This window comes from Festucalex cinctus, chromosome 9 (assembly GCF_051991245.1).
Source record: "Festucalex cinctus isolate MCC-2025b chromosome 9, RoL_Fcin_1.0, whole genome shotgun sequence".
NCBI classification, from domain to species: domain Eukaryota; kingdom Metazoa; phylum Chordata; class Actinopteri; order Syngnathiformes; family Syngnathidae; genus Festucalex; species Festucalex cinctus.
Genome location: NC_135419.1, coordinates 25,499,769 through 25,521,728, shown reverse-complemented (window position 1 = coordinate 25,521,728; position 21,960 = coordinate 25,499,769). Strand labels below are relative to the sequence as shown.

Genomic DNA, 21,960 nt, shown 5'->3' with positions numbered 1-21,960 from the left:
TGGTCTCTTGGGTGGGGAAGCTCTTTGTCTAGCCATCCATCCATCCATCCATCCATCCATCCATGTTCTTTACTGCTTATTCCTCACAAGGGTCGCGGGGCTCTTTGTCTAGTCGAGCGAAATTGTAAGTGTTCCTTAAGCCTGGTACACACATAAGGATTTTTCAAATATTCAAATATGTTTTATCTTTGTCAGACCCCACACATAAAGATAAAAAATGGGCGTTTTGGTCGTATTGTGTGTGGGGTGCTCAGATAATCTCATCACTACTCCTCAAACATAAAGATTGTCTTCCAACACTGGTCAAGAATCCAGTCCTCCAAGGAAAAGGGCTCGTGTGATCACGTGACTTCACAAACACAAAGATGACCAGGCACTTCCGGGTATGTGCCGATGTTTGCCGAATGTTTCCAAAGGGGACAGGAGATGGGATCAGTTAGTATTAATGTCTGCAAGGAAATAATTGAGATTTGGCGCAGCAGAAGCGAAGAGACCAGGGGCTGCAGCGGCACAGGTGAGGTGGCCAGGGGCTGCAGTGGGAATGGTTGCTCAAACTTTAGGCTGACAAGGACCGGGGAGTGGCTTTTGTGGAACCGGGACGGGGCCGGCTGCTTCGGTGGAGCCGAGACGGAGACATGATGCTGCCATGGAGCTGGGACAGGAACATGAAGCTGCCATGGAGCCACGGGACATGAAGCTGATGTAGAGCCAGGACGGAGACATGAAACTTCCGTGGACCCGGGACAGGGACTTGAGGCTTCCTAAGAGTCGGGACAGGGACTAAAGCGTGCTGCTTCCAAAGAGTAGGGACAGGCCATGTGCCTCCCGCTGGGTGCTTACTTGGTGGGTGCATTCTATCATGGTGGACGTGAGTGGTTGGGGGATGGTGGACCCAAATGCAGTGAAGTGAGGTAGTGAAACAGGAATCAAGCGCAATACGTGGAAATTTAATGAAACATAGGAAAAAAGGTGAGCAGACAACCATGACTTGATGGGCATGGACAGGACGTGTCGTTGAGTACGGCTGTCGGATTGTCAGTCTTGGTTGGTTTGGTGTATTTGTGAAACTGCAGTGGCACAAGGGATCTGCCAGGCTGATCTGTCCAGTGCCAGAGTTTCAAGCTGTATGGTGTTCATGTTGGCTCCCTTTAGGAGGTCCCTGGTGTAAGTCCTTAAAGCTCCGTTTTTGCCTCCCAGCAGAGCATTTTGCGCATCTCAGCTGGCTATAGAGTACTTGGTGAGGCAGGCGGTGGTCAGGCATGTGGATGGTGTGTCCAATCCACCAAAGATGTTTCTTAGCCACGGCTGCTTCCATGCAGATAGAGTTGGTGTACTTGAGGATGTCTGTGTGGTGGACTTGATCATCCCAGGACAGGCCAAGGATCTTCTCTAGGCAGTGGATGTGGAAATCCTCCAGGTTAGTGATGTGCCGGTGTTTGGGTTTTTGTTTGATTTGGGGTGTTCTTGTCTTTTATCTTAGAGCGTGCTCACACTCGGGCCATTCTACCGTACCCAAGCACGCTTGCTGCTAAAGTCCGGATTCTTGTCCGTGCCTGAGTATGGTTCGGATCCCCAGTTTGGCACGATTGGGAGAGGTGGGTCAGAGAACGGTACGGTTGGCCGCACATGCGCACAGCCGCGGTGAGTAGTCGCCACGCCGAAACGTAACCATGACGTCGCGTACGTACGTGCGACATATATAGCGAGCGACCAGAACTGTTGACCATACAACAACCAGAGTGTTCCTGGCAAAGAGATGGCAGCAGCAAAGGGATCACGTTGGTCTGATTATGAAGTGCAACCGTGTTGTCGAGTTCGCTCTCCATAGGGCCGCTGAGCTGTCTAAACAACAGTCCCCCTATAACGATGACGTCTTCTTGCCTGAGTCAATGTGATGACGTATATTTCGGAGGCAACTGAGCCGTGACTGCCCACAAACTGCCAGTCTGCAAACAACACGATAGTCGTGTCTTCCTCGTTTTGTGCAACCTTCTTAGCTTGTTTATGCTTTTACAGCAAAATGTTTTGCGTGATGTTGTATTACTTGAATCACCTGGCATTGTCACTTGTTCGTCTCACTGATCTGTATATATTACTGGATAGCCGATAGCCCATACACGCCCCTACTAGCCGTTGACGTAACTGGGCAGCCATCTTAGTCCTCCCATCTTGCAAGCAGACTGATGCTTTGAAGACCCCTTTTCTTTTATCGATCAGTTGCTTGACCCCTGTTATTTCTACTGTAAATGTTTCGGAGGATCCTTTGTTGACATTTTTTTAGCGCATGCGCCGATAGCTGTGTGGCAGAAAACATGGCGGACTGTACAGAAACACCATACACGAAGAAAGTTAGCGGGCGAATCGCCTCTATTTAAGCACATTAATGGCCGAAGGGTGGAGAAGGTTTACGGAGATGTATTGGCAACAAGTTGAAACTATTGAAAGCCCATATGAGATATGGGATTATGACAAAATTTGGTCCGACTCACCTGTTTCCTGGTCACACATCTGCTTTGGGGACAAATTACTCTTATTTAATACAAAGCCCTGTGCAAAACTGGGTAATTATTCTTCATTGAAGTGTACATCGGTGCGTGCTGGAGTGACGTCATGCAGCCGACAAATTCGCCCTTCGGAGGACCCAGCCTTGTGAATTTGGACACAGCAGACTATCGCATTACGTTTAAGTTTGTGGAAGTACGTCACTCCAAACCAACCCCTCAAAACAATCAACATGCAGTCAACAATTAATAGTTCCATGGGGGAATTATGTCAACAAGCACCACAGCTTATTCTTGCTTTATTATGGGAAATGCAGTGACTTTAGTACAGTGAGACTTGTCCTGTGTGTGAGAATTTCAATGGCATCTGGTCTAGTTTTAACAAATGAATATCAGAGCTGACAAAATTCTTCTTTTCATATCCAGTCTTGGAGAAACATGCAGTCATTCTACGTAGCACACTAGCATTGTAGCACCTTTAATGGAGCTGTGAGGATGGAACTTACAAATATAGATACTGTGTATACACAAATGAGATTGGCAGGTATCTAAATAGATGCAGAATGTATTATTTATTCGGAGAAGACGAACATGTGGACACTCAAGTATAAAACTAGGCACTCCCCTCCCCCCTTCTCATTTATAGAAATCCATAACACAATTCTGATATGCCTTTTGATCCTCTGTTCGTAACGCTGGGCGGCTTTTTCATTAGCCTTCACGTTTAGCGATCCAGGATCGCCCATTTCAAGACGAGGAACAAGTCAAGGTGGCTGTCGATCGTGCTTGGGAACAAATATATAGTCACAATTACTTACCGGCAACTAAAGTGAGCGTTAGGAACCCATCAGCATCAGACGGAATCTGGGCTTTGAACGTGAAGTTATAACCTCCCTCCCTGCTTGCAGCCATTTCTTTCCCTTTTCACGGCCCCTTTCGGTGCGAGTGCGATAAAAAAAAATTTAAAAAAAACTTTTTTTTTTTTTTTTTTAATCAGGACCCCGACGGGCGGTACAATTTATGGCACAAGAAAAACGTTTCTTGGGAGGAGTAATAAGGTGGCCTCGTGGCTTCAAACCTGGCTATTCGGATCAGTGGTTCGTCTTCTTCGTTGATTCTTCTTCTACTCTTTCCGTTAACTCCCTGTGGCAGCGCTACAGCGACACTCCGTACTTGGCATCTATATTACAGCCGTTAAATGTCCTGGGCATCTTCTTTTAGACACTTGCATGTCTTGAGATGGTTCTCTCTGTACAAGATTTGTTTGAAGCCGGCTTTGCTTACGTGTAAACAGGGCCCGAGAGGCCGCCGTATTACTCCTCCCAAGAAATGTTTCTTGGCATACGATGCTATACATTTACATTATCGAAATTAGAGAACATTTGAGGCAGTACTTAATCGAAACAACAGGGGTCTATCAACTGAGCAATAAAAGTATTGTTCAAAGTAGTTTAAACATTAGTCATTAGTCTAGATGGGAGGAGTAAGATGGCTGCCCTGTCGCGTCAACAGCTTGCACGGACGTGTATGGGCTATCGGCTATCAAGTAATATATAAATAAGACCAACACAGGAAAGGTGACAATGCCGGGTGATTCAATTACAACAACATTACGCAAAACATTGTGCTGTAAAAACATAAACAAGCTACGGAGGTTGTGCAAAACGACGACGACACGGCTATCCACCATTGTTGACAGACTGGCCGTTCGTGCACAGTCATGCGAGAACTACATCATCACTGGAGGAGTATCCCCCATATGGTGTCCACTAGGGGTGTTTAAAAAAAAAATCGATTTGGCAATATATCGCGATATTACAGCACGCGATTCTCGAATCGATTCAATAGGCGGCTGAATCGATTTTTAAACGTTCATTTTTGATGGAAAAATATTCAACAAAACATCTTTACTTACGTAAGGGTTCACACACCTTAATCATGGAAAAATGTTAGATTAGTGGAACATTAAGCCTTAATATTTTATTTCAATGCTGTTCAAACATGAAACTGATTACAACCGGTTTGTTAATTAAATACAGTGGCTCACAGTTATAAGACTGAAATTTCAGATAAACAAATAATACATTTTCATACAAATCTTACAGTGTACATGTACAAGTTTACTGATTAGTATTTTCTAAATTTGAGTAAAAAATAAATAAATAATAAAATAAAAAATAAAAAAAATAATCGCAACAATCGACTTATAAATTCGTATCGGGATTAATCGGTATCAAATCGAATCGTGACCTATGAATCATGATACGGATCGAATCGCCAGGCACTAGGCAATTGACACCCCTAGTGTCCAAATGGAACATCTGGGGCGCGTTTCGAAATGTTTTCACTCTGGAGCCCGGTTCCAAAAGTTTCGGTTTCAAGCTCCGAAACCGCGCCACCGTGTGGACGAACTGCCCAACGGTAAGAAACTTGTGCAAATACATTGAAACGGGCTTTTTCGTGGACTTTGTCTGTGCCACGACAAGGAAGGTAGGACTCAGGGAGAGAGTAGGCCTCAAAGGCTGCAGTTTATTTTCTCTAGTGTTGTTCCGATACCGATACTGGTATCAGCAGAGGCCCCGATACTGCATTAAAACAGTGGTATCGGTCTCGGTGAGAACTAAGAAGTAACATGCAGATACCATTTTTTCCGACAGTAATATAGGACTTTGAATGCAGCATCTTGTTTCTTGCTTGTGCACGACATTCACGATCTGCATGCCGATCTAAGAAATCCTATTGGCCCTTGAATGCTCTGAACCAATGGCAGGACAGCTTTTTCATGTTGAGAAAAAAAAACCCTTAGGTATCGGCATTGGCCGATAATGCAAAGCTGGGTATCGGAATCGGTATCGGGGGCCAAACAACACTAGTTTTCTTCAAACACAAAATCACCTCTAACAGAGGGAAAAGGGGCACTCAAAAAGGAGAGAACTAAGGACGCTCTGCTGGGGAGGGAAAAACAGGCTCAGGAAATAACAAAAAGCGCTCCGCTGGGGAGGAAAAGGCACAAAAACAAGGCACAAGGCAAGGCAACAAACAAGGACGAGGACGAGGACGAGGGCGAGGACTCGAAGACTGTGGGACGCTTCCATGCACGGATGTGACACTTCGGCAAACTGAGGGAGGAGGCTGATGGCTTTCATTGCTGGGGGTAATTGGTGGCAGATGGAAACAATCATGGGCGGGACCGGTAATGAGTGGAGCGGTAGGAAGGGCAAGTGACCTGAGGTGAGAGGTTGTTTAGTGATTTCAAAAGACACAGGAAATGATTCAACAATATAAAAGCATAGGCTGGTCCGCCTGTGGCGGTGTGACAGTCTGCTGTCTTTGTTCAGTCTGTGTGGGTGCATTGTCGTTGTCATGCCCGTGCCATGTCCTGTTAATTGCCTCGTGTTCCGGATTCCGTTGAAGCATTGGCTTGTTTTTGGAGATTGTTGATTTTGTTTTTGGACACCAATGTTTTGCCTTTTGCTTTATTAAATCATTTTTTTTACTTCATCCCTGCCTTGCTCAGTTGCTCCCCACATTTAGGTCCACAACCTTCACCAACCGTGACATTAATTTTCACGATGAAAACTTCGGACCTCTATAGCAGGTTCACCAATTACGGTCCTCGAGGTCTGGAATTGGTGAACCCTGCTCAAAAGTATACTATACCATACTATACTATACTATACTATACTATACTATACTATACTATACTATACAGGGGTGTTAAAAAAATCGATTCGGTAATATATCGCGATACTACATCGCGCAATTCTCGAATCGATTCAATAGGCGGCTGAATCGATTTTTATTTTTTATTTTTTATTTTTTTTTATTTTTTATTTTAAAGAGCTCAGAATTGTTCATTCGGTAGTCTTACAGATTCAACGTCTTATCATCATTGCCTTTTTTTTTTTTTTTTTTTGTGTGTGAATCGATTTTTGAACTTCCATTTTTAATGGAAAAATATTCAACAAAACGTCTGACTTCGGGTTAGGATTCACACCTTGAGCATGGAAGAATGTTATATGAACGGAACATTAAGCCTTAATATTTTATTTTAATGCTGTTCAAACATGAAACAGATTACAACCTCTATAAGACTGAAATTTCAGATAAATAAATAATACATTTTCATATAAATCTTACACTCTACAAGCTTACTGATTAGTATTTTCTAAATTTGAATGAAAAAAAATCGCAACAATCGACTTAGAAATTCGTATCGGGATTAGTCGGTATCGAATCGAATCGTGACCTGTGAATCGTGATACGAATCGAATCGTCAGGTACTAGGCAATTCACACCCCTAATACTATACTATACTATGTATATATATTAGTATATATACTAGTATATACTATACTATAAACTATACTATACTAAGTATATATACTAGTATAGATACCAATTCCAGACCTCGAGGACCGGAATTGGTGAACTAAGTATATATACTAGTATATATACTAGTATATACTAGTATATACTACGTATAGTATAGTATAGTATAGTATAGTATAGTATAGTATAGTATAGTATAGTATAGAAGTTCACAATCAATATTTATCTAATTATACGACAAAAACATAGTAAATGGCTTTTCAGCGCTGGTTAGTTGTTGCTGCTGTGAGGGGGAGAATAAATCATTTCAAAGATTGAAATAAGCCAGTCAGCAATCATGTTGGCCGACTTAGCCTCAGGATGTCCAGTTTTTCTTGAAGTTTGCCTTGAAACCGAACTTTTAATAATGTGCAACATCCGTCCTGCGTAGTCATCTGCACGTAATTGTGAATCACATGGTTTAGCTCCCATCAACCAACATTCATCAATGTAATAAGGACAATGAGTTAAAGTTACTTTATCTAACTAATTTGGAAAATGTGCTATTCACTGCTAAAATGGGTGCAACATGACTTTCTCCATCTCCATAGCTGCAGTAATGTACACAAATAGTATGAGTGTCACATGGACAGCGCGGATCCAAATCTTCTTCACCTTCTGCAAGCTGGTGGCCATCAGCACCATCATTGTTCCTGGAGCATACCAGTTCTTAAAAGGTAGGACACATTTCACCTTATCCCGACAACTATTATAACTAACAACTCATCTACTTTTGTTTCTATTACCACCAGACTCGATTCACATAGGTATGAGAACGTACTGGTAAAAGCCAGGCTGGACAGCAAAATAAATAAATAAATAACTTCATGAGTTAATTAGGCTGCGATTGGCTGGCAACCAGTTCAGGGGTACCCCGCCCACTGCCCAAAGACAGCTAAGATCCAGCATGAGATCAAATTAATTGTCTGTAGACCCTTGAGTCAGAATTGAGGCCCAACTGTGGCCTAAGAGAAAACCATCCACTTTATGGTGTCATAAAGTGGATGGACTTCTCTTACGCGCTTCAAGAATGTCACCAATGCAAACAATATATATTCCCAACAATATAACAACAACAATCTGTTTTACTCTTTCATGTCTTTTCGTGTGTGTGTTGGGGTGTGTATGCGCGTGTACGTGCGTGTTTGTGCCCATAGGGGAGACACACAACTTTGAAAATGCCTTTCAGCAAAACAACATGAAGCTGTCAACTTTACCTTTGGCCCTCTACTCTGGGATGTATGCATACTCTGGATGGTAGGTATAAATACCAAAAGTGGTGATTGGTGGAGTGACTGGTTTTATATGGGCGTAACAACAAACAATTTCAAACGGAAATCTGCATTTGATTTGTGAGTGTATCGTCACACGGACACATGAATCGGTCTAAAAACAGCTTCAATCGGCCAATGGCCGGTTTTACCTCGCTGATACAGATGCTGCGAAAACTGTCTTATAAAAGAAACAAAACAGTCCAAGTTGGCGCTGCTAAGGCCACCATCAAAATAAGAGGTTTCCGACTAATAGTTGGACGCCAATGCAATTGCCTTGTTACCTGTATTTTGAAATCCACACAGGTGGACGTCGCGGCTCAAGGCTCTAGGCTTGATTTGTTCTCTTTGACAGTATAATACTACTAAAGTAGTGTTGAAGGGACCTGGCTGATCATGATGCATGATGATTATAACTAAAACTAAAAGTTTACATTTAGTAAGATGGCACTTTGAAAAAGATATTTATTAGTAGTTACGACTTAGGAGTGTATTTATATATATTTATATATTTATGTATAAGTATTTTATTAGGCAGATGCATGTTAATACAGCATTTTAAAAGTTATATAGTTCCTAATTTGGTATGTAATATATCGGAACATTACATTTGCAAAAATATATTAAAAATATTATAAAACAAAAGCAGCTGTTTGTAAATGTGTAAATTATGAGATTTAGAGAGATTTTTTAAATAAACAAACAAGATATTCAAATGATTATTGGAGTATCAATGTAATTGTAAACTAATTTGATAATTGACTAATTCTTGAGTAAACAAATAATCATTGCACCACTATACCCATTTTAAAATCGAACTGTCCTTGTATCAGATCGCACCTATATATATATATATATATATATATATATATATATATATATATATATATATATATACACAGTATATATATCCATCCATCCATTTTCTGAACCGCTTTCTGAACTTCACAAAGGTCGCGGGGGGTGCCAGAGCCTATCCCAGCGGGCTATGGGCGGTATATATTAGGGTGGTCCTTAAAATTAAAAATTGGAAATTCTAAGCTCCAACCCTCTAAATTTGTTGCCGTAGTTTTGTTCAAATGTCACATATAATGATTAAAATTTGTATTATTATGAAATTCGTAAAATCAAAACTATTAAACATTCTGCTGAACTGTAAAAATGCCTTTGGACTGTCAAGCTGCATGTTAAACTAGGATGGATATGTGTGTGGGTTTGCGTGGGTGCGCGTGTGCGTGTGTGTGTATAATCAATCACAGCTCACCTGTTTCCTGAAACTGAGCCGTGATTAACTGTGATGTCATTTAGCTTTCAGCATTCACACAATCATAAAACATAAAGGTAGAATAACATACTGTATATGTGAATGCTTTTAGTATTCATACAATTGAATGAAAAAAAAACCCTAATCTGATCTAAAAATATTTATAATAGATATTCAAAAATGCTTCAATAATATTTATTATAGCAGTGTAGGGGTGTTAAAAAAAAAATCGATTCGGCGATATATCGCGATACTACATCGCGCGATTCTCGAATCGATTCAATAAAAAAAATCGTTTTTTTTGTTTTTGTTTTTTTGTTTTTTTAAGAGCTCAGAATTGTTCATTCGGTATTCGGATTCAACGGATTCAACGTCTTATCATCATTGCCTTTTTTTTTTTTTTTTTGTGTGAATCGATTTTTAAACTTCCATTTTTAATGGAAAAATATTCAACAAAACGTCTGACTTCGGGTTAGGATTCACACCTTGAGCATGGAAGAATGTTATATGAACGGAATATTAAGCCTTAACATTTTATTTTAATGCTGTTCAAACATGAAACAGATTACAACTTCTATAAGATAAATAAATAATACATTTTCATATAAATCTTACACTCTACAAGCTTACTGATTAGTATTTTCTAAATTTGAAAGAAAAAAAATCGCAACAATCGACTTATAAATTCGTATCGGGATTAATCGGTATCGAATCGAATCGTGACCTGTGAATCGTGATAAGAATCGAATCGTCAGGTACTAGGCAATTCACACCCCTATAGCAGTGGTTCTCAGCCCCGTTCCTCGAGTACCCCTATCCAGCCTGTTTTCCATGTCTCCAACAGCCAACACAGGTGTTTCAAACTATCAGCTCATCAGAAAGATCTGCATGAAACCTGATAACGATCGTCAGCTGTGTTGGCTGAGGGAGACATGGAAAACTGGATACTGGACTTGTCTCAAGTATTGCAAATGCCAAACATTTTTATACGCGACAGAATCATTTGTTCCTTGTATCTTGGGCGTTTTTACTAATGTGGAGTTATTATTGTGAGATGAAAAAAAAGAAAGAAAGAAGAAACTGGCTTAATTCAGAAAGTGTCATGGTGCCTCATTCGAGCGTTCCCCACTCCACCCCACACAGGCACACACAACCTATGACATATTCCTGTCATGACTCGAGTCATGCAGGAGTAATGTTTGGGTCTTGTGTCATGTCTGGGGTCACGCCTTGGTTAAGTTTGAGTAGAGTTCATGACCGTGCGCCAGAGTTCACGACGTGTCTGTTTTGGTATTGATGGAACAGCATCCAGTTTCAACTAGTTTTAGGCTATATGATGTCTGGACTTTGTGATGTTAGGAACTATATGTAATTACGGAGTCAACAGCCAATCAGTGAATTCCATGTCAGTGCTAGTCACAACCAATGAGACTGATTGACTGTCTATTTAAGGGTCTGAGAATTGTGTGTGTTTTGCTGGATTATTGCTCAACTGTTCCTGTGTATCACTCTCTTAGCTTCTGCCGCTCAATGTGAATAAATAGATAAAGTCGTATTTGTGTCTGCGTTTGGGATCCTACCTCTTAGCACACAACAATTTCCCCAGTACGATCTAATCACTAACACAATACAGTGGTCCCTTGTTCCTTCACAGTTCACTTATTGTGGATACACCCTGTCGTGGATGATTATTTGGGTCCATAACTAATACAGTTCGTAGTTTACCTCGGGTTGCACCTCGATATTTTGCATGTCTTTTAGACTCAACCCTGCGCCACTCCCTGAATGACAAATCTGAGTCTAGTACACATGTTGCTAATCATGCAGGTCATGTGTTTTCCAGGTTCTACCTCAATTTTGTTACAGAGGAAATAGAAAATCCTGAGAGGTAAGTTTACATATCATTTTTTAAATGTGCACTAGGGAGTCCAGACTTGGTTAATGACCAAAGGGCACAAACTGAAACCTGAATTTCTGTTAGATTCAAGAGAAGAAACTATAATATCTGTTATACTGTGTTACATACATTTCTTATGTTCCAGGACAGTGCCCTTGGCTATCTGTATCTCCATGGCGATTGTGGCAACGTGCTATGTGCTGACTAATGTGGCCTACTACACCGTGATGTCGGTTGAGGAGATCTTGGTCTCAGAAGCAGTTGCTGTGGTAAACACTAAAATACAAACTGAAATCCATTCTGTGCAATTGCAGTTCATTTCAAAGATACTTTGTAGTACCCACCTCTTGAAAACAACTGTGCTAATAATACTACAGTACATGTTTCGTTTACTGATATAGTTAAAATTTAACATCACATACCATGTTAGCAAAATAATTCCACACAAACTACATCTGGAGCTACACTAACATTTAATAGCTGTTTTTCCATCTATCCGGGGCCGGGTTGCTGGGGCAGCAGCTTTAGCAGGGAAGCCCATACTTCGCACTCCCAAGCCACTTCAACCTGCTCGTCTGGTGGGATCCCAAGGCTTTCCCAGGCCAGCTGAGAGACATACTCTCTCCAGCTTGTCGTGGGTTGTCCCCGGAGCCTCCCATTGGTGGAACATAACCAGAACACCTCTCCAGATAGGTGTCGTCCAAGAGGCATCCGAATCAGATACCCAAGCCACCTCAGCTGCCTCCTCGCAACGTGGAGGTGCTTCCACAGCGTCTTTGAGTTCTCGGTAATTAATTCAAATGAGTTTGATTGAGTCCAGCCGATGTAAAAACAACGCCCCCAAATTTGAGCAAGCAGCCGTGGTCATTGCAGCCCGCCCCCTCAAAGTTCCTGCATGGCTCAGCAAGACCTTGCTGCTGAGATAGTACTTGGATGTCCCCTGAGGAATTTAATTACCGTGGTAATTGTTGTTGGTGGAAAAACTCCCATAGTCTCTCCAGCTTGTCATGGGTCATCCCCGGAGCCTCCCAATGGTGGAACATAACCAGAACACCTCTCCAGAGAGGCGTCGTCCAAGAGGCATCCGAATCAGATACCCAAGCCACCTCAGCTGGCTCCTCGCAACGTGGTGGAGCAGCGGCTTGAATCTGAGTCTCTCCCGGATGACCAAACTTCACACCCTATCTCTAAAGCCTGGTTCACACCGGCAGGAGAATTACCCCTCCTGACAATCGTAAGGACACACCGACATCCAAACGATTATCTTAACAGATAATCTTGTACATATGGCTCAGACCGATATCAGTCTCGGAAGGTCATTTGGGCCACTCCGACCTGAAACATGTTGGATTGTTTTGGCCCGAATTCACACCGTGTGCGGTGTGCCCCGAAGACAAAACATGCAGTCAATCAGAAAGCGAGGCGCCGAGGAAGACGGTGGGGAATCCAAAATCAAAACAGTCATGTCGCAACAGAAATTCTGTGCTTGCGCTATTTACAGTCCTTTAAACAACATATTTTCATGCTGCTTTTTTGGCTACAAACCAGAAAGTACCGCAACGGGTCCTCCATGATTTTTATTTATTTATTTATTTATTTATTTTTTACTCTGAAGTCACGTTTAATCTCATGAATGAAATCAGTTAGTGTGTTGATGTGTTGATTGTGACTGCACACCACACGTGGTTCATTCAAAACTTACTCCCGTGATTTTTTTTCTCATCACGTGCGACGTCTGCCACAGTTTGGAAGTCGGCCGGCAATTTTAAAAAAAATCCGTGTATCATTCGTTCAGTCGTTTTTCCAAACAAAACGGGAAGAACAAAAACAAAAAAACAACCAATTTTTCTCAATCTTTGTTCCAAAAATCAAAATGAAGAAAACGGAAAACGACTCGTTTCGCGATTTCTAATTTTGTGCACAAATGGAAGATGGGAAACACGTACAACAGGCGTTTAGGACGCTTCATCCACCCGGAATAGATTATTTTTTATTTTTTTCAGTTTTATCTGACTCGTGGCTCGACTTTTACGGTGGTAATGTTTTCTGGCCTCAGTTACCCTCTTACCCCCGCTGAAGTGCACATAATCACCCATGTTTGCAATTCGTAGTGAACACTCACTGATCCAGTATACATATAGTATATATTACTGGAAAGCCGATAGCCCATGCAAACCGTTGAAGCCACAGCGCGGCCATCTTACTACTCCCATCTCGCGAGCAGATATGTATATGTACAGATTAGACATATACAGCTCGTACACTCTTAGTATAGCGCGTGGGACTGGTGGTTGGCTGGGTGGTAATTACTTTTTTAACTAGTGGACGGTATGTGCTGCTTTGAAGACCCTGTTTTATTATAGCTCTTATCCAGTAATATATACAGATCAGTGCATGACCACGAGTCATCCATCCATCCATTTTCTTAACCGCTTGCTCCTCACAAGGGTGGCGGGGGGTGCTGGAGCCTATCCCAGCTGGCTTTGGGCAGTAGGCAGGATACACCCTGAACTAGTTGCCAGCAAACCGCAGGGCACACAGAGACAAACAACCTTGACCACGAGTCAGATTTAAAAAACAAAAAAACAAATATAATACTAGAGCTGCGAGCAGCTATAAAGGGCCCTCGCAACCTGGGCCACGTTGGGGTACTTGCACGTCGGGGTACTGGCATGTTGGGGTACTGTCAAATAGGACAAGGACCATCTAAAATGTTTTTGACAAGCCTTGTGTGTGCAAAGTTTTATCAAAAGGCCAAATATGTTGCGCAATTCCCAAAATAAATTCAAAATGGCGGACTTCCTTTTAGGTTTAGCATACGGCTACAGAATACTTTTTGTAGGTCTTAGGCTAACAGGTATGCCTCCCAGTTTTCACAAATCTAGGTCAAGTCATCTTTAGTTATGTAGCGCTTGAATCATACAATCGGAAATGCTCCATAAAAATGTCTAGAGGGCGCGATTTATTGCAAATTGCACAAGAAATCTCTAAAAATTCATATTCATTACAAGTCTGATGTGTGTGCAAAGTTTCATGAGTTTTCACACATGTATAGACACAAAAAAAGCAGCACTTTACTTGGAAAACAATGCATCGCTATGGCAACAGCGTGCGACAAACTAAAAAACTTTCGATAACTGCATCTTAAACATCTTAAGATGAAACACACCAAGTTTGAAGACGGTCGGATGTATTTTGTAGGAGTTCGTTAAAATATGACCCCTAAAAAAGGCCACAAAAAAATGCCTACAAATCCCATCGTAAATCAAAATGGCGGACTTCCTGTTTGGTTTTGCACATGATTCCAAGATACTTTTTTGTAAATCGTGGGCTCTAAAGTATGCCTGCAAATTATCATAGCGCTAGGTAAAACGTACAACCGGGAATGCTTCGTTAAAGAGGAGGGGTTTTTTTTTAGCTCAAAATGTGATGCCCGGCCCCTGGGGGACTTCCTGTTGGGTTTAGCACATGGCACCAAGAGACTTTTTTGTACATCGTGGGCTGTTACATATGTCTCCAAATTTTCGTAGCTCTAGCTGCTTCGTAGAACTGGGAATGCTTCATAAAGAAGGATTTTTTTCCTTTGCAAAATTGCATGCCACGACAACAGCGTGCAACGAAATAAAAAGCTTTCAATAACTTTTCATCTTCAACATCTTAAGATGAATCACACCAAGTTTGGAGATGATCGGATAAGCTCTGTAGGAGGAGTTCGTTAAAATAAGACCCCTATGAAATAGCCCAAAAAATGTCAACACGTTCCAAAGTAAATCAAAATGGCGGACTCCCTTTTCGGTTTAGAATATGGTTCAAAAAGAGTTTTTTGTACCTCGAGGGCTGTTACATATGTCTTCAAATTTTGGTAACTCTAGGTAAAACGTACAACCGGGAATGCTTCGTTAAAGAGGAGTTTTTTAGCTCAAAATGTGATGCCCGGGCCCTGGGGGACTTCCTGTTGGGTTTAGCACAGGGCACCAAGAGACTTTTTTGTCCATCTTCGGCTGTTACATATGTCTACAAATTTTCGTAGTTCTCGCTGCTTCGTATAACTGGGAATTCTTCATTAAGAATAATTTTTTACCTTTGCAAACAAGTACATGCCACGGCAACAGCGTGCGACGAAATAAAAAGCTTTCAATAACTTTTCATCTTCAACATCTTAAGATGAATCACACCAAGTTTGAAGATGATCGGATAAACAGTGTAGGAGGAGTTTGTTAAAATAAGACCCCTATGAAATGGCCAAAAAAATGGCAACACGTTCCAAAGTAAATCAAAATGGCGGACGTCCTGTTAGGTTTAGCATATGGTTCAAAAAGAGTTTTTTGTAACTCGAGGGCTGTTATATACTTCTACAAATTTTGGTAACTCTAGGTGAAACGTACAGCCGGGTATGCTTTGTTAAAGAGGAGTTTTTTAGCTCAAAATGTGGTGCCCGGCTCCTGGGGGACTTCCTGTTGGGTTTAGCACAGGGCACCAAGAGACTTTTTTGTACATCTTGGGCTGTTACATATGTCTACAAATTTTCGTAGCTCTAGCTGCTTCGTACAAATGGGAATGCTTCTTGATATTTTTTTCCCTTTGCAAACAGTGCATGCCATGACAACAGCGTGCGACGAAGTACAAAGCTTTCAATAACTTTTCATCTTCAACATCTTAAGAGGAATCACACCAAGTTTGAAGATGATCGGATAAACACTGTAGGAGGAGTTCGTTAAAATAAGACCCCAATGAAATGGCCAAAAAAATGGCAACACGTTCCAAAATAAATCAAAATGGTGGACTTCCTGTTAGGTTTAGCATATGGTTCAGAAAGAGTTTTTTGTAGGTCATAGCCTGTTACATATGTGTACCAATTTTCGTAGCTCTAGATTAAACGTACAACCGGCAATGCTTCATGAAGTAAGAACTTTTAAACTCTAAATTTGATGCGCCGCCGCCGTCATATAGTATATCATCCATCCATCCATTTTCTTGACCGCTTATTCCTCACAAGGGTGGCGGGGGCTGCTGGCGCCTATCTCAGCTGGCTCTGGGCAGTAGGCGGGGGACACCCTGGACTGGTTGCCAACCAATCGCAGTATAGTATATCAAAAACTTTTCATTTTTTACAATGATGTTGTCCCAGGTGTTGAGATGGAACATCCCAAGTTTGAAGTCAATCGGGTTAACCGTGTAGGAGAAGCGGGCAAAAGTATTACCCCTGTAAATGTGCAAAAATTGGCAAAAATTGGACATTTAAATACTCATACCTCACTTCCTGTCTATTTTAGGGTACACATATCAAAGAGGTTTTTATTGAAAATTGCAGAAAAACTCTCTAAAATGTTCATTTTTATGGCAAGTTTGATGTGTGTGCAAAGTCTCATTAGTTTTCGCATGTTTAGACAAAGAAAAAAAAAAAAGCAGCATTTTACTTGGCAAACAATGCACCGCTATGGCAACGGCGTGCGCCAAAATAAAACACTTTCGATAACTTTGCATCTTAAACATCTTAAGATGAAGCACACCAAGTTTGAAGACAGTCGGATAAATTTTGTAGGAGGAGTTCGTTAAAGTATGACCCCTAAAAAAGGCCACAAAAAATGGCTGCAAATCCCAACGTAAATTAAAATGGCGGACTTCCTGTTTGGTTTAGCAGATGGTTCCAAGAGACTTTTTTGTACATCGTGGGCTCTTATGTATACCTCTAAATTATCATAGCGCTAGGTGAAACGTACAACCGGGAATGCTTCGTTAAAGAGGAGTTTTTTAGCTCAAAATGTGATGCCCGGCCCCTACGGGACTTCCTGTTGGGTTTAGCACATGGCACCAAGAGACTTTTTTGTACATCGTGGGCTGTTACATGGGTCTCCAAATTTTCGTAGCTCTAGCTGCTTCGTACAACTGGGAATGCTTCATTCAGAAGGATTTTTTTCCTTTGCAAACTGTGCATGCCACGGCAACAGCGTGCGACGAAATAAAAAGCTTTCAATAACTTTTCATCTTCAACATCTTAAGATGAATCACACCAAGTTTGGAGATGATCGGATAAACTCCGTAGGAGGAGTTCGTTAAAATAAGACCCCTATGAAATGGCCCAAAAAATGGCAACACGTTCCAAAGTAAATCAAAATGGCGGACTTCCTGTTCGGTTTAGCATATGGTTCAAAAAGAGTTTTTTGTACCTTGAGGGCTGTTACATATGTCTTCAAATTTTGGTAACTCTAGGTGAAATGTACAGCCGGGAATGCTTCATTAAGTTAGAATTTTGAAACACAAAATTTGATGCCTCACCTCTGGCGGACTTCCTGTTAGGTTTAGCATATGGCACCAACAGGCTTTTTTGTAGATCATAGTCTGTTACATATGTGTACCAATTTTCGTAGCTCTAGATTAAACGTACAACCGGCAATGCTTCGTGAAGTAAGAATTTTTAAACTCTAAATTTGATGCGCCGCCGCCGTCCTATAGTATATCAAAAACTTTTCATTTTTCACAATGATGTTGTCCCAGGTGTTGAGATGGTACATCCCAAGTTTGAAGTCAATCGGGTTAACCGTGTAGGAGAAGCGGGCAAAAGTATGACCCCTGTAAATGTGCAAAAATTGGCAAAAATTGGACATTTAAATACTCATACCTCACTTTCTGTCTATTTTAGGGTACACACTTCAAAGAGGTTTTTGTTCATTGGGATGTGCTACAGGTGCCACACAATTTACATAGCCGTCGGACAATCGTAGCGGGACAGGGATCCGTTTAACCTATGTAGGGGGCGCTAAGGAGCCATTTTTCTGTTATCATGTATGGCGACTTTAAAATATCAAATTTTTCGCCAGGCCTGATGTGCGTGTAAAGTTTGGTGAGTTTTCGGTCACGTTTAGTGTCTCAAAAATGCGATTGTTTGCGGAGAATAATAATAAGAAGAACTAGAGCTGCGAGCAGCTATAAAGGGCCCTCGCAACCCGGGCCACGTTGGGGTATTTGCACGTCGGGGTCCTGGCATGTTGGGGTACTGTCAAATAGGAAACCATCTAAATTGTAAACGTTTTTGCCCGGCTTTGTGTTTGTAAAGTTTCATGGAAAGGCCAAAAATGATGCACAATTAACAAAATAAAATCAAAATGGATTGTCACATGGCTATATAGAATACTTTTTTAATATATTAGGCATGCCTGCCAATATAAACACATCTAGCTGAATCATATAATCGGAAAGACTTCACAAAAATGTCTAGAGGGCGCTATTGAGCAATTTATTACAAATTGCACAACAAATCTCTAAATAAAATATTCATGTTCCAGACAGGTATGGTGTGTGTGCAAAGTTTTGTGAGTTTTCGCCCATATTTAGACTCTCAAAAAAGCATTTTTCTTCACAAACAATGCATGGCTACAGCAAAGGCGTGTGACAAAATAAAAAAATTCAATAACTTTTCATCTTAAATATCTTAAGATGAAACACGCCAAAGAATGAAGACGATCTGATAAGTTCTGTTGAAAATATGACCCCTATAAAAGGCCCCAAAAAATGGCAGACTTCCTGTTTGATTCAGCATATGGCTTTAGAAACCTTTTTGTAAGTCTTAGGCTGATAGGTATCCCAATTTTTACAAATCTAGCTGAATCATAAAATACAAAACATTTGCAAAAGCTTCATAAAAATGTCTAGAGGGTGCTATTGAACCATTTATTACAAATTGAATAAGAAATCTCTAAAATATTCATGCTTATGACAAGCCTGATGTGTGTGTAAAGTTTCATGAGTTTTTGCACGTTTAGACCAAAAAAAAGCAGCATTTTACTTGGCAAACAATGCATCGCCATGACAACGGCGTGCGACAAAATAAATAACTTTCGATAACTTTGCATCTTAAACATCTTAAGATGAAGCACACCAAGTTTGAAGACAGTCGGATAAATTTTGTAGGAGGTGTTCGTTAAAATATGACCCTAAAAAAGGCCACAAAAAATGGCTACAAATCCCAACGTAAATCAAAATGGCGGACTTCCTGTTTGGTTTAGCAGATGGCTCCAAGAGACTTTTTTGTACATCGTGGGCTCTTATGTATGCCTCTAAATTATCATAGCGCTAGGTGAAACGTACAACCGGGAATGCTTCGTTAAGAGGAGTTTTTTAGCTCAAAATGTGATGCCCGGCCCCTACGGGACTTCCTGTTGGGTTTAGCACATGGCACCAGGAGCCTTTTTTGTACATCGTGGGCTGTTACATTTGTCTCCAAATTTTCGTAGCTCTAGCTGCTTCGTACAACTGGGAATGCTTCATTAAGAAGGAATTTTTTCCTTTGCAAACTGTGCATGCCACGGCAACAGCGTGCGACGAAATAAAAAGCTTTCAATAACTTTTCATCTTCAACATCTTAAGATGAATCACACCAAGTTTGGAGATGATCGGATAAACTCTGTAGGAGGAGTTCGTTAAAATAAGACCCCTATGAAATGGCCCAAAAAATGGCAACACGTTCCAAAGTAAAGCAAAATGGCGGACTTCCTGTTCGGTTTAGCATATGGTCAAAAAGAGTTTTTTGTACCTTGAGGGCTGTTACATATGTCTTCAAATTTTGGTAACTCGAGGTGAAATGTACAGCCGGGAATGCTTCATTAAGTTAGAATTTTGAAACACAAAATTTGATGCCTCGCCTCTGGCGGACTTCCTGTTAGGTTTAGCATATGGCACCAACAGGCTTTTTTGTAGATCATAGTCTGTTACATATGTGTACCAATTTTCATAGCTCTAGGTTAAACGTACCACCGGCAATGCTTCGTTAAGTAAGAATTTTGAAACTGTAAATTTGATGCCCCGCCACCGTCATATAGTATGTCAAAAACTTTTGATTTTTTACCATGATGTTGTCCCAGGTGTTGAGATGGTACAGCCCAAGTTTGAAGTCAATCGGGTTAACCGTGTAGGAGAAGCGGGCAAAAGTATGACCCCTGTAAATGTGCAAAAATTGGCAAAAATTGGACATTTAAATACTCATACCTCACTTTCTGTCTACTTTAGGGTACACACTTCAAAGAGGTTTTTGTTCATTGGGATGTGCTACAGGTGCCACACAATTTTCATAGCCGTCGGACAATCGTAGCGGGACAGGGATCCGTTTAACCTATGTAGGTGGCGCTACAGAGCCATTTTTCTGTTATCATGTATGGCGACTTTAAAATATCAAATTTTTCGCCAGGCCCGATCTGCGTGTAAAGTTTGGTGAGTTTTCGTTCATGTTTAGTGCCTCAAAAATGTGGTTGTTTGCGGAAAAGAATAATAACAAAGAAAAAGAAGAAGAAGAAGAAGAACTAGAGCTGCGAGCAGCTATAAAGGGCCCTCGCAACCCGGACCACGTTGGGGTACTTGCACGTCGGGGTACTGGCACGTTGGGGTACTGTCAAATAGGACAAGGACCATCTAAAATGTTTTTGACAAGCCTTGTATGTGCAAAGTTTAATCAAAACGCAAAATATGGTGTGCAATTCCCAAAATAAATTCAAAATGGCGGACTTCCTTTTAGGTTTAGCATACGGCTACAGAATACTTTTTGTAGGTCTTAAGCTAATAGGTATGCCTCCCAGTTTTCACAAATCTAGGTCAAGTCATCTTTAGTTGTGTATCGCTTGAATCATACAATTGGAAATGCTCCATAAAAATGCATAGAGGGCGCTATTGAGCACAACGTTGGGTTACTTGCACGTCAGGGTACTGGCACGTTGGGGTACTGTTACATGGAACAAGGACCATTTAAAATGTTAGTTTTTTCCATGCCTTGTCTGTGCAAAGTTTAATGAAAGAGGCCAAAAATGATGTATAATTCCCAAAATAAAATCAAAATAGCGGACTTCCTCTTTGGTTTGGCAAATGGCTACATAATACTTTTTTGTAGGTATTAGGCTGATAGGGGTCTGTCCTAATTTTCACAAATCTAGCAGAATCATACAATCGGAAATACTTCATAAAAATGTCTAGAGGGCGCTATTTATTGCAAATTGCACAATAAATCTCTAAAAATTCATGTTCATGACAAGTCTGATGTGTTTGCAAAGTTTCATAAGTTTTCACACATGTATAGATAAAAAAACAAAGCAGCACTTCACTTGGCAAACTGCATCGCTATAGCAGCAGCGTGCGACAAAATAAAAAACTTTTGATAACTTTGCATCTTAAACATCTTAAGATGAAACACACCAAGTTTGAAGACGGTCGGATGAACTTTGTACGAGGAGTTCGTTAAAATATGACAACTGAAAAAGGCCACAAAAAATGGCAACAAATCCCATCGTAAATCAAAATGGCAGACTTCCTGTTTGGTTTATCACATGGTTCCAAGAGACTTTTTTGTACATCGTGGGCTCTTATGTATGCCTGCAAATTATCATCGCGCTAGGTGAAACGTACAACCGGGAATGCTTCGTTAAAGAGGAGTTTTCTAGCTCAAAATGTGATGCCCGGCCCCTGGGGGACTTCCTGTTGGGTTTAGCACATGGCACCAAGAGACTTTTTTGTACACTGTGGGCTGTTACATATGTCTACAATTTTTTGTAGCTCTAGCTACTTCGTACAACTGGGAATGCTTCATTAAGAGGGATTTTTTTCCTTTGCAAAAAGTGCATGCCACGACAACAGCGTGCGACGAAATAAAGAGCTTTCAATAACTTTTCATCCTCA

General features: G+C 41.0%; 1 protein-coding gene across 5 annotated transcripts in view; it reads left to right on the top strand.

The window, feature by feature from the left end:
• slc7a11 (solute carrier family 7 member 11) overlaps positions 1–21,960 on the top strand; it is a 345,019-nt gene that overhangs the window by 29,374 nt on the left and 293,685 nt on the right. For all 5 annotated transcript variants that reach the window (XR_013285012.1, XM_077532376.1, XM_077532377.1 and 2 more), the window contains exons 4-7: positions 7,424–7,549; positions 8,030–8,129; positions 11,251–11,295; positions 11,450–11,573. Coding sequence is in view for 4 of the 5 variants with exons in the window: in XM_077532376.1 (XP_077388502.1) it covers positions 7,424–7,549; positions 8,030–8,129; positions 11,251–11,295; positions 11,450–11,573 (395 nt within the window). In the remaining variant the exon portion in view is untranslated. The remainder of the gene's footprint in view (positions 1–7,423; positions 7,550–8,029; positions 8,130–11,250; positions 11,296–11,449; positions 11,574–21,960) is intronic.